Consider the following 15,788-nt stretch of genomic DNA (forward strand, 5'->3'; position numbering starts at 1 on the left):
TTCTTAGCAAAGTATTTCAGGAATGGAAGAAAAAGTATCCAGTGTACTCAGCCCTACTATGAAGCTAAATTATAGCTTTCACATGAAGGCTATAACTCAAGTATAGCACAAGACTATGAGGAAAGGGCCAAGGAAGGGGAAGGGAGGGGAGAGGATAGAGTGGAGGGAGGGTAATGGGTGGGGCCACACTTATGGTGCATCTTAGAATGGGTACAGGCAAAACTTACTAAAGGCAGAATACAAATGCCTACATACAGTAACTAAGAAAATGCCATGAAGGCTACGTTGAACAGTTTGATGAGAATATTTCAGATTGTATATGAAACCAGCACATTGTACCCCTTGATTATACTAATGTACATAGCTATGATTTAACAATAAAGAAAGAAAGAAAGAAAAAGACTATCTCTTGAAGCTGTAGTCAAGCTGGTGGCTGGGGTTGCCGTCATCGAATGCTTTAACTGGGGCTAGGGAATCTGCTTCCAAGATGGCTCACTAATCTGCTGTTGGCAGGATGTCCGGGTTCCTTTCCTCTGGGTCTCTGCTTGAGGTTGCCTGCACGTCCTCAGTCTTCAGGACATGATGAGTGGCTTCCCACAGAGAAACTGATCAGAGAAAGACTGAGCAAGGATCCATACTATGACCTTGTCTCTGGTGTCATTTCTGCTTCGTTTTTTCTGTATTTAACTTCATTCTAGCTCACACTCAAGGGGAGAGAATTAAGCTCCACCTCTTGAAGGAAGGTTAATGAATTTGTGGGCATACCTTAAAGCTACCATATCAGGCAAAAAAGGATGGCTTGGCTCAGAATGGTGGTGGCGAGCAGTCAAAAAGTGATAGGATCTGGCAGAGTCAACAGGATGTGCTGGTGGATTGTTTATAGGTTGTGGGAGAGTGGGGTACATATGACCACGAGGCATTTGGCTTAAGCAGTCAGTAGGATGGAATTGCATTTACTGAAATGGGGAACATCAGAAGATGTATCACCTTCCTAAATAATGTTTGTGTGATATTACTGGTAGCCTTAGCCTAAAAGAAGATTTAAGGAAAATTCTTGGAACTGTGGCAGGACTGCTTGTAGAGATAACTAGGTTGAACTGTATGAAATTGCCGTTTTTGTAGTAAAAAATAATGGGTGAATATAAGCAATTCATATGTTCAGCCTAACATATTGGGATAAGGATTCAAAGAAGGGTGAAGGAGACTTTGGGCCTCCGAAGCTCCCACTCTGTGCAGGAGCGTGTCTCACCCTCACAGTATTGTAGAGAAAAGGCTCCTCAGTTCCCTTGAAGCAGCTCGGATCTGCACTTGTTGATAGAGCATTGGCAGAAATCCTAGGGTAAGAGAGCGGTTTCCTGGGAGGTCTGTACATCCAGTCAGCAGAAAGGGATTAAGCTTTATTGAACTCAGCAGAGCCAGTGTTTTACAGAGCCATGGTGAGTGGTGACACAGGTGACAGAATGAAAGGGCGGAAAAGAAAGACGTTTGGAGTACTGGCAGTCCCTGAGTTACAAACATCCAACTTACATACAACTTGTACTTAGGAGTGGAGGCTATTATAGGTAATAGGTACATGTACCTGTTTCAACTTACATACAAATTCAACTTAAGAACAAACCTACTTATCTCATTCGGTAGGGGCTGCCTGTATGGGGGAAGGTTGTATTACTACCCCTGTTCACAGGCTAAGAAGAGGCAGCCTGGAGTACTGATAGCACTCCGTTCTTCCTACCTTACGCACTTCTCTTACCCTGCAAACTTAACTATCTTCAGTTGCCCAGGAGGTAATATAAATGTGTAGGCTGAGTTTTCCTCTGTAACTCTATTGTAGGAAAAACAGTAACACCATTGCAATGATAGAGCACAACAAGAGAACAGGCAGCTGGGAGGCGATGGTGAACTGAAGAGCACATGCCCTATCTAAAGCGGGCGGGCACTGACTTCTGCAACTGGTCCTTGCCTTGTGGGAATATGGGTCAAGAGTCACTAGATAGTCTGGTTTTCCAAAGGAGCCAGGAATAGGGATTTTTATATGCATCCTCCCAGTGGTAAATGCTGGCACTTAATTTAAATTCTTTTTTCTTTTTTTTGAGACAGAGTCCCACTATGTCACCCTGGGTAGAGTGCCATGGCATCACAGCCCATAGCAACCTCTAACTCTTGGGCTTAAGCAATTCTCTTGCCTCAGCCCCCCAAGTAGCTGAGACTACAGGTGCCCACCACAACACTCGGCTATTATTTTTTTGTTGTTGTGGCTGCTGTCATTGTTGTTTAGCAGCCCCGGGCTGGGTTTGAACCCACCTACCTTGTTGTATGTGGCTGGCACCCTGACCACTGAGCTATGGGCACAGAGCCTTAATTTGAATTCTGAAAAATCATGGTGTAGGCTTCACTATGGTTGAAGAGAGCCAGCAGGCCACTGATTTGTGATCTCTGGCTCAGGATTTAGATCTTCTAGGAGTGTGGCCCAGGCACTTTCTCATTATGCGTTGTTGACAATCTGCTAATGATTAAAATGAATTAGACAACTCCTGTTTTTGAAACACTGATGGTTTAATAGAGAAAATAAATAATGAAATAAAGTATAATAAAGACATTAGAATATATATTCTCTCATGTGTATATAGCTGTAAAAGTAATTAGCTCTTCCTAGGTTCATTTGGGATGACGTGGTAGGAAGTAGCATTTGACCCAGGATATGGGAAATCAAGTTTGGTGCATTAAAAGGATTTGGAGCTCTTGCAACTCCCACTGTATGCAAATGTTAGATTTGCATTTGCTGAATCTACTATTTTCTTGATGGATAGTTAGAAATACAGATATTTTTTAGCCCTGCTGGTGGGAGTCTTAGAGTTAATAAAATGAGAGAACTCTCCTCCCTGCCCAGGATATGGAATATTTGTGTGTTTAAGGGGCCTAAGAAACTCAGAGGTCTTGTAGCTCTTTTTTTTTTTCTTTTCCTCTCATTTCAAATATTTTCGTAGCCCATTTTTGAATGAGAAAACTGAAAGGGAAATAGCATGCCTGGGGTCACATAGCCCATTAGAGGCAACACTTGGATTAGTACCCAAAACTGTTCAATGCTTCCCCCCTCTCCTAAGGATTGTTGAAGATTACTGCTAAGCTGGCCTCCCTGCCTACGGGTAGCCCGTTGCCCCACTTTGGCCTGGCCCCTGGTGGGTGGGGAGAGTTTGCTATCCTGCTGTAGCTGGTTCCTTCTTCCATTTTGGATCCCTTGCCTGAAATACCTGCTACCCCAATTCTTTGTTAGAAAGTCAACCTGTGTTCAAATGACTCCTCAGCTGTGTGACCTGGTGCAAGTTATTTAGCCTTTCTTTTTCTTTCTTTTCTCTTTTTGAGACAGTTTCACTTTTTTGCCCTTGGTAACGTGCCATGATGTCACAGCTCATAACAACCTCAAACTCTTGGGCTTACGAGATCCTCTTGCCTGAGCCCCCCAAGTAGCTGGGACTACAAGCACCCACCACAACACCCAGCTAGTTTTTGAAACAAGGTCTTGCTCTTGCTAAAGCTGGTCTTGAACTTCTGAGCTCAAGCAATCCACCCACCTCAGTCTCCCAGAGTGTTAGGATTACAGATGTGAGCTACCACTCCTGGCCCTACTTAGCCTTTCTTTCTTTCTTTCTTTTTTATTGTGGCACCCACCACAACACCCAAATATTTTTTCGTTGTAGTTGTCATTGTTGTTTGGCAGGGCCAGGCTGGGTTTGAACCTGCCAGCCCCAGTGTATGTGGCTGGCACCCTAGCCGCTGAGCTACAGGCACCGAGCCCCTACTTAGTTTCTTCATCTATATATAGTTATAACAAGCCACATGTGGTGGCTTAAGCCTATCATCCTAATACTCTGGGAGGCCAAGGCTTGAGCTCAGAAGTTCCAGACCAGTCTGAGCAAGAACAAGACCCTGTCTCTACTAAAAATAGAAAAACAAAAATTAACTGGACATAGTGGTGCTTGCCTATAGTCCCAGCTTCTTGGGGGGCTGAGGCAGGATCACTTGAGCCCAAGAGTTTGAGGTTGCTATGATGACAACATGGCACTCTAGTCTGGGCAACAGAGTATCTCAAAAGAAAAAAAAAAAGTTGTAATAGTGAAGTGTGTTGGAAAGGCATTGGAAGGTTTCCAGATTCTTGTGAAAGTAAATAACATAATGCATGTAAAGAAGTTAACAAAGTGACTGACCTATAGAAGCTCTCAGCAGGTATTAACTGTGATGATGGTGATGATGATTCCCATAGTTCACAGCCTCACCCCCACCCAAGCTGAGTTAAGTGCCCTTTCTGTGTTTTCCCATACTATCCTGTGATGTCTCTATTATTGCATACACTACATTGTATTATAATTGTGTCTCTCTCCCCTGCTAGATTCAGAACACTTTCAATGATTCATTCCACATATGTTTTATGGTTCACTGTGCCAGGCACTGGGGATGTATTGATAGACCAGGAGCTCTTGGTTTAGTGCAGAGTTCTAGCAAGCACCTCAGGAAACACTAGTCTCATGAGCTTGTGTCATGGTCAGTTTAGGAAATGATGCCCATCATAGTCCCCTTCTTAGAGATCAGGGTCCATCTTATTTTAAAGGTTGCAAGGAGTCTTATAATAAAGGATCATATTTACTTTTTCTAACCCACCTTCATCAGACTTAGTAAATATTTGCTGAATAAATTTTAGTCATATAGACAGTCCTTTTAATTTCACTATGTGCTTTGGTCTCTAGCTCAAGAGGAGGTTGAAGTGGCATAGCGATGGTTAGAGACCCTGCTGGGAGTGACTAGCCTCTGGCTGCATAGGGACCTGTGGGCTTACTATCTGGTGCTCCCATGGAAGCAGGAAGCCCTGGGTTGAACAACATGAAGTCCCAGTCGCTGCAGCTGGTGCTGGAGGAGCAAGTGCTAGCACTACAGCAGCAGATGGCAGAGAATCAGGCAGCCTCCTGGCGGAAGCTGAAGAACTCCCAAGAGGCCCAGCAGAAGCAAGCAACTCTTGTGAGGAAGCTACAGGCCAAGGTGAGGCACCTGCCCTTTTAGTAGGGGAAGAGAGAACAAATCCTAGAGCTGGAAGCTGAGGTGGGTAAGGGTTGTGGGAGGCAGAGCCATGTCAGGGAATGGCCCACATACCTAGCTTGGTCAGATAGGGCCCACCCTGCCTAGGTTTCATACCTTCTTCTTTAAGGTTCACAAATACTCCAGGAGGTAGGTATCATATTTATTTATTTATTTATTTTATTATTTTTTTTTTTTGGTTTTTGGCCAGGGCTGGGTTTGAACCCGCCACCTCCGGCATATGGGACCGGCGCCCTACTCCTTGAGCCACAGGCGCCACCCGGTATCATATTTATTTTAAAGATGACATTCATGAGGGTTAAGTTAGTTGCCCAGGTTTGCTCACCTAATTTAGAGCTAAGGCCTAACCCTAGGTTTTGTAGATCTTTAATCTTGCCTCACCCATACAAGAGGCATATAGAAAGTATAATTTAAATGTCCAAAGAGAAACTGTAAGGTGTTACAAGTTTTACCTCACTATCACCTCCCAGTTCCCTGGTTCACAGCAGGTTTGCCTGAAGTCCTCAGGGCCTTTGGTTTGGGCTGTTTGTGCCAGCTGTGTCCATTGCCCGGGGCCTGCTTTCTTTACACCAGGTGTCGCAGTACCGGAGCTGGTGCCAGGAGCTGGAGAAGCGACTGGAAGCCACTGGAGTGAGTGAAGCTGAGTCCTCTGCCCCCTGGAGCCCTTAGGGAGTATGCTAGTTAGGTTTTATTTGGGGACTGAGGAAGGCTGAAGTGTGAAAAAGGGAGCATTTGGTCGAACTCTCTCATTCGTCACATCCCCTAAGAACCTTATCACACGGTTGTCTTCATTGGACCTGCCTGCCCTGTCAGATTCCAGCCCTTAGCTCTAAGGATGAAATGTAGCTTCAGGAGACTTAGATTGGTGGATTGTGGAATTAGAGGGAAGAGGTGCATTTTTCCTCCAGCAGGTGTCAGTGTTTACCTGTCTTAGCCCTTATAGCCGGTTATATTTGCGCTGTTGTCTGGGTGGAACTGCCTTTGAAAAACCCATTTGCCCTTGTTCTAGCTACCTCTGGGCACCTTCTCACATTTCCCCTAAGAAAAATTCTCTCACAGGAAGGAAGGAAACGAGGCTTATTGAGCACCTTCTATGTATGCCAGGCACCAATAGGCACTGTTTGTACAGGTGGCCCCCAACTTAATGATATTTCAGCTTATGATTTTTCAGTTTTGTTATGGTGTGAAACTATATGCCCTCAGTACACTCCTTGGGTTACGATGAGGTTATGTCTCAATAAACCCATCATTAAACTGAAAATATGGTAAGTTGAAAATATACTTTGATATATGACATGTTCAACTTATGATGTGTTTATCAAGATGTAACCACATGATGAGTCAAGAAGTATCTGTAATTGTGTCATTTAATCCACAAAGCAATTTTCTTGAGGATAAGGACATCACTTTTTTTTTGCTGAAGACATTGTAGCTCCAAGAATTTAACTAACTTCCCAAGATCCAAAATTAGTGTAGAAGTAAAGGCTATTAGTGAAAGATATGTCTGACGCTTTTTTAAATTTTTGGTACAGATTCTCACTTTGTCACCTTCGGCAGAGTGTCCTGGTGTTGTAGCTCACAGCAACCTCAAACTCTTAGGCTCAAGCAATCCTCTTGTCTCCAGCCTCCCAAGTAGCTGGGACTACAGGTGCCCACTACAATGCCCAGATATTTTTAGAGACAGGATCTTGCTCTTGCTCAGGCTGGTCTGGAACCGTGTGCTCAGGCAATCCACCCATCTCCGCCTCCCAGAGTGCTAGGAATAAAGGTATAAGCCACCATGCCTGGCCCATGCTTTTTCTTCAGGTTTTTTGTTTTGTTTTGTTTTGGCTTTTGGCCCAGGCTGGGTTTGAACCCACCACCTCCGGTATATGGGGCCAGCGCCCTACTCCTTTGAGCCCCAGATGCCACCCCCATGCTTTTTTAAGCAATCCTTCTACCTCAGCCTCCCAAAGTGCTGAGCCACCACGGTTAGCCTTGTTTTATGCTCCTTAATTGAAGATTCTTTTCACTACCAAACACCATCTTTCAGAAGAGATCATTGGTTCACTTTTAGAGCAGAGGATATACTGGATTTGCTTTCAGGATGCAGTGATTGAGAAAAGAAGCATATTGCTAATAAAAGGGAAAAAGAATAAAAAGAAAGTGGCTGCTATAGAAGGGAGCATCAGGGAGTGATGCTGAGGAGTGATTCTGAGTGATGTCCTCTTTGAAAGTAAATAAGGTTTTGCTTTGGCGCAGGGACCAATCCCTCAGAGGTGGGAGAGGGTGGAGGAGCCAGACCTGGAGCACGTGTTAATCCAATTGGAAGAGGAGCAGCAGAGGTGATGAACCCCAAGTTCTCTGACTTGGGTGACTGGCCAGTGGGTGGAGAAGGCTGATGGGAAACCTCTTCCTGAAGGCTAACATGGATCAGAGCCATAGACTTCAGCCTCACACCTTTAATTCCTAGCAATGGAAAACTCCTTGTGATTACCGTCCTACTCCCAAGAGGTCCAAGGGTTGGACCAGACCTTTATTTTGCACTTGCTTTTACCCTCCCCAGTGCAGGTGTGAGAGTCTAGCAGAGGTGAACACCCAGCTTCGGCTGCATATGGAAAAAGCTGACGTGGTAAATAAAGCCCTTCGGGAAGATGTGGAAAAATTGACAGTAGACTGGAGCCGGGCCCGGGATGAGCTAATGAGAAAGGAGAGCCAGTGGCGAATGGAGCAGGAGGTAGGAAAAACGGGGCTGGAACTGCGAGAGGAGGGCTGTGTATCCTGGTCAGTGCTGGAAGGGGTTAACTTCAGGACTTGGATGGAAACTGAGCTGTCACTGTTAGAGCCTCTGCCCATCCTTACCTGCCCATGCTGGCAGCTTTGCCTTACTTGGGTCTTCCACTTAGTTCTGCTATTACCTGCCCAGTCTAGGTTTTGCTGGCAGGTGGCATGACACGCAAAGCAACTCTGTCCCTGCAAAAGTGACTAGCTTAGGTTTTAATGGATCTGAAAGTTTACTGACCCCCCTGGTCTGGAGGTCCGCATGTCCTCCAGATGCTAAGAAGGTAGATATTGAAATTGAATAAGGAGGGCGGCGCCTGTGGCTCAGTGAGCTGGGTGCCGGCCCCATATGCCGAGGGTGGCGGGTTCAAACCCAGCCCCGGCCAAACTGCAACAAAAAATAGCCGGGCGTTGTGGCGGGCGCCTGTAGTCCCAGCTGCTGGGGAGGCTGAGGCAAGAGAATCACGTAAGCCCAAGAGTTAGAGGTTGCTGTGAGCCGTGTGACGCCATGGCACTCTACCCGAGGGCGTTACAGTGAGACTCTGTCTCTACAAAAAAAAAAAAAAAAAAAAAGAAATTGAATAAGGAAGAAAGACCAGTTTTGGGCCCAGGGGAATTTTCACATCTCAGGTAAAGGAAACAAATATTTCTTGAGCCTTTGCTCTGTGCAAGGTGATTTTTATGTGTTATTTACTCCTCCTCATAAGTCTGTGGTAATAGTAGTAGCTACTATGTATCATTTTCTAATCCAGCCCAGAGGAAGGCTGTGTACCATCCTAGGCCCTCTGACCTCTTGACTCCCATTGACAACTTTATTAAACCCTTTGGCAAACTTGAATAGGCATTCATAAGCTGTCCTGTAAGTTCCTCCTTCCTTCCCCCCAGTAGTCAGAAGGAATCCAAAACTCTTTATGTTGTCAAAAGATAGTCCTCTGCACTTTGGAGTGACCTGGGTTTCTGAACACACAGTTTTTCAAGGGCTACCTGAAAGGGGAGCATGGTCGCCTTCTCGGTCTATGGCGGGAGGTGGTCACCTTCCGACGCCACTTTCTGGAAATGAAGTCAGCTACTGACAGGTCAGTGAGGATAAGAAGGAAGGAGGTTCACCCCTACCAGTTCTGGGTTCATGACAGTGGACTGCTGTAGAAGCAAGGATCGGGAGTGGGGTGGGTGGAAGAGTTGGTATTGTTGGGGGCTCAGAAGATTTTTCCTAGACCTGCTCCTCAGGCTTTATTGAAGTTGTTCTCTCTCCATGCTGCCTTCCCTGGTCCCTATTGGAATCTGCTCTTTTCCTTGCTTATATTCAGAGACCTGACAGAGCTAAAGGCTGAGCACATGAGGCTATCAGGGACTCTGTTAACCTATTGTCTACGCTTGACCATGGGAGCACAGTCCTGGGAATCTAATGGATCTGGGAAAATGGATGGGAGGGAGCCAGCCCAGTTGCTGCTGCTAATAGCCAAGACCCAGCAGCTGGAGAAGGAAGCGCATGAGAAGAGCCAGGAGTTATTACAGCTTAAGAGTCAAGGGGATCTGGAGAAGGCTGAACTTCAGGACCGGTAAGAGCGCCTTGGGGTCCCAGGAAGGATTTACTGTGGGAAAGGTGATTCCCTCAGCAAGTTAGGAATAGGCAAGGGAGATGCCAAGAACATTTCTACTATGAGAAGGAAAAGAGATACTCCAGAGGTAGTCTAGTTTGAAAATTGATGCCATAGCTGGGACTTGTTACTAAGTCCCCCAGACCATCTTGCAGCTCAGTTTCTCTCCTGCTGATTTATGGAGCTAGCTATGACTCTGTCCTCTATCAACACCAAACTACTTGTCATGCTCTGAGCAGGCAAGCTCTTCCGCGCTTCCCTGTCTTTTTTTTTTTTTTTTTTTTGAGACAGAATCTCACTATATCACCCTTAGTAGAGTGCCGTGGCGTCACAGCTCACAGCAACCTCAAACTCTTGGGCTTAAGTGATTCTCTTGCCTCAGCCTCCTGAGTAGCTGGGACCACAGGCACCAGCCACAGTGCCTGGCTGTTTTTTGGTTGCAGTTGTCATTGTTGTTTAGCAGGGCCAGGCTCAAACCCACCAGCCTCGGTGTATATGGCCAGTGCCCTACTCACTGAGCTACAGGGGCCGAGCCAGTGGTTCCCTGTCTTTATACAGGCTGACCTTAGCCTGGAATGCCTCCCTCCCTTTTCTCTCTGTCTTATCCTTTAAGACATAATTGAAATGCTCCCTCTTCTACGAAGCCTTCTCTGATATCAGTAGCCTAAGTAATGCCCCATTTTCTTTTCAGCTACTTGTTATAGCATTGATCTCCTTGATTTCTTTTTTTTGGTTAGGTTGTTTTTATTTGGGGATTATAGTGAAATAGGTTTTCAAAAATGGTGATAAGAAGGCAGAAACATACAGCCCCATTAAATCTCAGGGCAAAATTTAGTTTATTCCTCATGACTAGGTTTCTGTCTTCCCCTGTTGGTGGTATGCACAAACTGCAGGACTGTTTTTTTTATTTTTGCTTTTGGAGACACTGAGAGACACAAAGAGATGATGTCTTAGTAAGTTTTGTGTCTCTAGTGTTTTGCATTTCACCTGCTATATAGTAAGATACTCCATAACTATTTGTTGAATGATACTATAATTAAATGAATGACCATGCATGAGTTAAGGCTCTTAGAGATAGTAGAGAAAAAAATTATTAAGACTTTTTTTTTTTTTGAGACAGAGTCTCACCTTTGATAGAGTGCTGTGGTATCACAGCTCACAGCAACCTCAGACTCTTGGGCTTAAGCGATTCTCTTGCCTCAGCCTCCTGAGTAGGTGGAATTATAGGCCCCCGCAACAACGCCCGGCTATTTTTTGGTTGCAGTTGTCTTTGTTCTTTAGCAGGCCTGGGCTGGGCTTGAACCTGCCAGCCTCGGTGTATATGGCTGGTGCCCTACTCACTGAGCTATGAGCGCCGAGCCAAATTATTAAGACTTTCAAAAAAATACAAATTCCCAGATGATAGCCATTCAAGAAATATTTGTTTATCTACCCAAATAATACCAAGAGCAAAGCTCCATGCTATGCACTACAGTGTGAAGTGATAAAGATGTTTGGGGATTTCACTGGACTTTGATGTTAATATCAAGAAGGTTGACCCTAATCTTCTCCAAATTGCCCCTCCTTTTTCCCTATCAGAGTCAGAATCTTGGGCTGGAGGGACCTTGGGACTATCCCATGTGGCAATTCTGATGTTCTTAATTGGCTTCAGGGTGCTTGACTTCAAGATCAAGCGAGGCCTGGAAGGGCCTGGGCCAGGGCTTTCCTTCAGCTCTCGGGCCCCCAAACACGTGTTCCAGCCCTGAGATGTGGTAAATGCCTGCATGTGTCTGAGTGGCTTTTTGCTTCCCTCTCAGTTGAAGGCTATAGCATTATGTGGTATTCAGGGAGTGCAGAGGGGCTGGGGGTGTCCAGGAAAGGCTGCAGTGGGAGTGACTATATTGGGCTGGGGTGTGCTGCATAGTGGCTCTGTCCAGATGCTTGGGCTGCCCAGGTGATGGTGCTGTGCTCTTCTCTTTAGGGTGACCGAGCTCTCTGCTCTGCTGACCCAGTCTCAGAAGCAAAATGAAGACTATGAAAAGATGGTAAAGGCTCTGAGAGAGACAATGGAGATCCTGGTACATGATCCTTTGTTCTGGAAAGGAATTGGGAGTAGGCTTGTAGGTTCTTTGTCCTGTATGAAAAGATAGTGCAGGATACCAGTTAAATGTTCCTAGGTGAAATACTCTAAAGCTAAAAAATAAATTTTGGCTGAATCTGAAAATTAATTAAATCATTAATTTATTCATTCAGTAAATATTAACTGTCTACTATTCCTACTGTATTCCCAGGGAAACTACAATGGCACAAGTATGTACTATGTCCTAATTTCCATTATACATTAATGTATATTTAATATATACATTAAGAATCATATTAATAAATTAGCAAGTCACTAGAAAGTGGATTGTGGAGAGATTAAAAACCTAGTCATATGGGAAATAACTGAAGAGTATATGGCAGTGTTTAGCCTAGAGAAGAAAGGGCTTGAGGCCCTTTGAAGGTCCCTGAAGATGTGATTGCTGCCTTCACATATCTGGAGAACTGATAATAGGAAAAAGAGAGTTGACTCATTTAATGTTTTCTAGGGAAGGTCAGAGGCTTGAAGTTACAGGGTAGTAGAGTTTGTCTCCCAGCTAGAGCTGTTCAGTAGTTGAGCAGTCTGTTTTGTGAAGCAGTGAAGTTTTGGTCACTGGCTTAATGTCTGCCATTGGTGTTGTCCAAAGGATTCTCTCTAAGGTTGGATTTTTATTCTTTTTTTTTTTTTTTTTTTTGTGATTTTTTGGCCAGGGCTGGGTACGAACCTGCCACCTCTGGCATATGAGACCGGCGCCCTACTCCTTGAGCCACAGGCGCCGCCCTAAGGTTGGATTTTTAGAACCTCTGGCTTGGAATCCCTGTTTCCTGTTATCTTCATGAATTTTCAGATCTTAGCTCCAACCCCCATCCATAGGCACACCCCTAGTCTTCTCCTCTAAGCTGGGATCAACAGGGTGCCAGACTTGCTTGTGGTTTTTTGATTCTTTTTTATTAGGAATTTACCAATTCAAATATCCACGGTGTCAGGTGGTATAAGTGAGTAAAGTGGGTTCAATTGTAAGGATCCTACTTTTCCAGTGCATCCTATTTAGTTTTCAGTACTGCAGGGGACACTTAATCTCGGTGTAAAGGGTACCAGGAGGAGTGGTAGGGACTAACTGTCTCATCCAGAGGAGGAATCAACTTCAATGAATTGTTGCCATGTAGGAGTAGAGGCTGGATGTGGCCCATATGTTAACTTTTTGAGAGAAGCCAGAAATTAATATTTGTATTTAAAATCTTTCAATTTATGAATGTTGATTCAAATGTTGTATAGGCCAAATAAAACACAGCTGCAGGTCTATGTCTTTAGGCTTTCACTAACACAAATGGGATAGGAAGGAAGAAAGGAAATCTTGAGTCTTCAAATTATTTCTAGCTTTGGGGCTACAGGTGCCTCTTGTTCAGCCTTAGGTCTCAAGCATCACTTTACTGTGCAGATACAGCAGCCATACCCACCCAGTAACAGCTCACATTTGTTGAACATTTGCCTTGTGTCAGGCGCTATATTGAGGCGTTTACATGCATTTTATTTTTCGTTTAAGCTTCAAGATAAACTTGTGAAGTAGTTGCTGTTAATTCTTCCTGTTTTAAAGAGAAGGAAGTTCAAAGAAAGGTATTTGCCTAAAAATACCAAGCTAATGAATGACAGATCAAGAATTCTAATCTAGGCAGTCCAATTTAGAACTTGTAATCATTTTATCTAAACTTTTAATCACCACATGTCACCGTCTTCAGACTCTTTGGACAACAAGTAGCATTTATATGTGGTTATGGAAAAAGTGGAGCTAACAGAACAGATAGAATGAGACTTTTAGGGGGGTCTGGAATTATAAGTCCTCTTTTGAGAGTTTGCTCTGAGGTTCTGTTGTGTTCCCTGTTCAGGAGACAAATCATGCAGAATTAATGGAACATGAGGCATCTCTTAGTAGAAATGTCCAAGAGGAGAAGTTGTCTTTACAGCAGGTGATCAAGGATATAACCCAGGTACTGGAAGGCCTCCTGTGCATGCCTCATTCCTCTCCCCAGGCCTTTGTATCCTCTCAGTCAGGCCTAGATTTCCAGGTGTTTGGGCTTAGGGCCTATGGGAGTGAGTTCTCTGGGTATATTTGAAGACTAGAACCCTAGGAGGTTCTTGTTTGATCACTGTCTGACGGGCAAGGCCCCTTTCCTATTGGCCAGCTGCAATTCTTAGGTAGAGATGGAATCTGGTCTTTGCTACCTCAATAGCCTCTTCTTCCTTCCTGTCCTCAAAAAAGGAACCAGCCTTTTTTGCTCTCAGATACGCTCTTCATTACCCTCAGGGAGAGGACCTGAGAAGGAAAATGTCAGATTTGTCCAGGCTGTAGTGTATGGACGCTAGCCCTTGGTCAGTAGGGTGGTGACACCACTGTGTTGGGTTTCAGGTCATGATGGAAGAAGGGGACAATATGGCCCAAGGCTCTGGTCACAAGAGCTCTTTGGAATTGAACTCTAGTGGCTTCTCCCAGTTTGATTCCCAGGCTCCAGACAAGACTCTTACTCTGGTGCGTTCAGTGCTGACTCAGAGACGCCAGGCTGTACAGGTGAGACCCGCAGCATTCATCCTTAGTCATAAGGAGTGGATGTTTAAATTTATTTGTGCCCTAGGTACCTCCCTAGCCTGGAGTGCCCAATTCTCTTTGTTGACAAATTGTCAGTTATTTTGTCAATATCCAAAGTGCCCGTTGGAATCTCTATGTCTGCCCAGTTGTCCTTGTGAATAACCAGCACATTTTTCTGTGCCAGTGGCATGTTTCATTTTGCATGTAGTCCTTGTATAGCACCATTCAAAGACTGGGGACCAGAGCCCTGGGAGAGTATGGATAGGTACGTGTTCCCCAACTATGAGGGTGCCAGGTATACTCACCATCCCCTTATGCCACTGTACATTTGGAGATGATAAACTCTAAGACTCAGAGCCACAGAAGCCAGATAACCTCTGGTCCTCTGTCTTCTCAACTGGTCATGTCTCTATCCTCAACTTACGCTGTAGCACCAGCCCCTAACCTCCTTGTCCATTCCCTTGGACATCTCCTTTACCGTTTCCTTCTTGCTCATCATCTGATATCTATTGCTTTCCTTCCATAGGACCTAAGCCAGCAGCTTTCAGGCTGCCAAGAGGCTGTGAGCTGCTTGCAGCAGCAGCATAATCAGTGGGAGGAAGAGGGCAAAGCCTTGAGACAGCGGCTGCAGAAGCTCACTGGGGAGCGGGACACTTTGGCAGGGCAGACTGTGGACCTCCAAGGAGAGGTGGACTCTCTCAGCACGTGAGCAGATGGCATATCCATCCCACCCTTCCACCCCTGTTCCCAGTCCTCATATAGCCATTTACCCGCTTCATCATGTGTTTGGTTGGCTGATCTTGCTTTCCCTGAGACCCAGGGCTGCTCAGGGTTGCTTTACTTTGTGTTCTGCTTGTTTCTGCCCAATAAATTATTGTGTTTTGGGTCTTTGTGATTATAAAAAAAAAATGGTTCCTTGCTTGAAAGGAAAGGTGGGATATTGAAAAGAAACAGGCACTTTTGACTCTGTGATGTCTGCTTCCAGCAGAGATTTTTAGGTCCCATGATTTCTGCTCTCTGATCTCCATCTTCTAGGGAGCGAGAGCTCCTGCAGAAGGCCAGGGAAGATCTGCAGCAGCAACTAGAGGTGCTGGAGCAGGAGGCATGGCGCCTGCGAAGGACGAACATGGAGCTTCAGCTGGAGGGGGACTCCGCTCAGGGTGAGAAGGAAGAGCAGCAAGAAGAGCTGCACCTGGCTGTCCGGGAACGGGAACGCCTGTAAGTACAAGGGGCTGGCCTTCCTTCATTGCACACCTTCCCCCAACTACTCCCCTCTATTGGAAAGTGGAGTGCCCAGAAGCCTGGCATGTAGTGGGTTCAGATTAGCTTATTGCTCCTTTCTTTGCAGAAGGACAAACACAGAAAGTTCTAGAAAAGTCAAGAAAGACTGCTGAGCCAAACCCATAGGGAAGAGGCACTATGGGAATATAGAAATGATTATGACACAGGCCCTGATCTCAAGGATCTAGCAATCTATTGGAGAAGACAGACAAGTAAACAACTGTGACATGAGGCCAGATAAAGTATGAGCTAAATAGAGCTTCAGGCCAGGTCCTTTGGGAACATAGGAGTAACAGTTACTGAAAACAGTTCAGAGGAAGAGGTGGGCTTTGGTCTTAACCTGCTTTGATTGGTAGAGAGCAGCAGAAAGGCTAAATGAATAGCCCAGCAAAGAAAAGGAGCAACAAGGTTCACGGTATGTTTG

The 15,788-nt window shown here is 45.2% G+C and overlaps 1 protein-coding gene across 8 annotated transcripts in view; it reads left to right on the forward strand.

The window, feature by feature from the left end:
- The window catches only part of CEP250 (centrosomal protein 250), a 58,891-nt gene that overhangs the window by 10,717 nt on the left and 32,386 nt on the right, over positions 1-15,788 (forward strand). For 3 of the 8 annotated variants that reach the window (XM_053574404.1, XM_053574407.1, XM_053574405.1), the window contains exons 2-12: positions 4,740-5,028; positions 5,659-5,715; positions 7,327-7,409; positions 7,636-7,801; positions 8,815-8,921; positions 9,153-9,404; positions 11,404-11,500; positions 13,386-13,487; positions 13,907-14,065; positions 14,610-14,788; positions 15,119-15,301. In XM_053574404.1, coding sequence (XP_053430379.1) covers positions 4,843-5,028; positions 5,659-5,715; positions 7,327-7,409; positions 7,636-7,801; positions 8,815-8,921; positions 9,153-9,404; positions 11,404-11,500; positions 13,386-13,487; positions 13,907-14,065; positions 14,610-14,788; positions 15,119-15,301 — 1,571 coding nt within the window. In that variant the 5' untranslated portion in view covers positions 4,740-4,842. Of the gene's footprint in view, positions 1-2,999; positions 5,029-5,658; positions 5,716-7,326; positions 7,410-7,630; positions 7,802-8,814; positions 8,922-9,152; positions 9,405-11,094; positions 11,195-11,403; positions 11,501-13,385; positions 13,488-13,906; positions 14,066-14,609; positions 14,789-15,118; positions 15,302-15,788 lie in introns of those variants that run through there. The other 5 variants (XM_053574406.1, XM_053574409.1, XM_053574408.1 and 2 more) reach the window with 5 other exon arrangements.

The sequence above is a fragment of the Nycticebus coucang genome, chromosome 21, assembly GCF_027406575.1.
Source record: "Nycticebus coucang isolate mNycCou1 chromosome 21, mNycCou1.pri, whole genome shotgun sequence".
NCBI classification, from domain to species: Eukaryota; Metazoa; Chordata; class Mammalia; order Primates; family Lorisidae; genus Nycticebus; species Nycticebus coucang.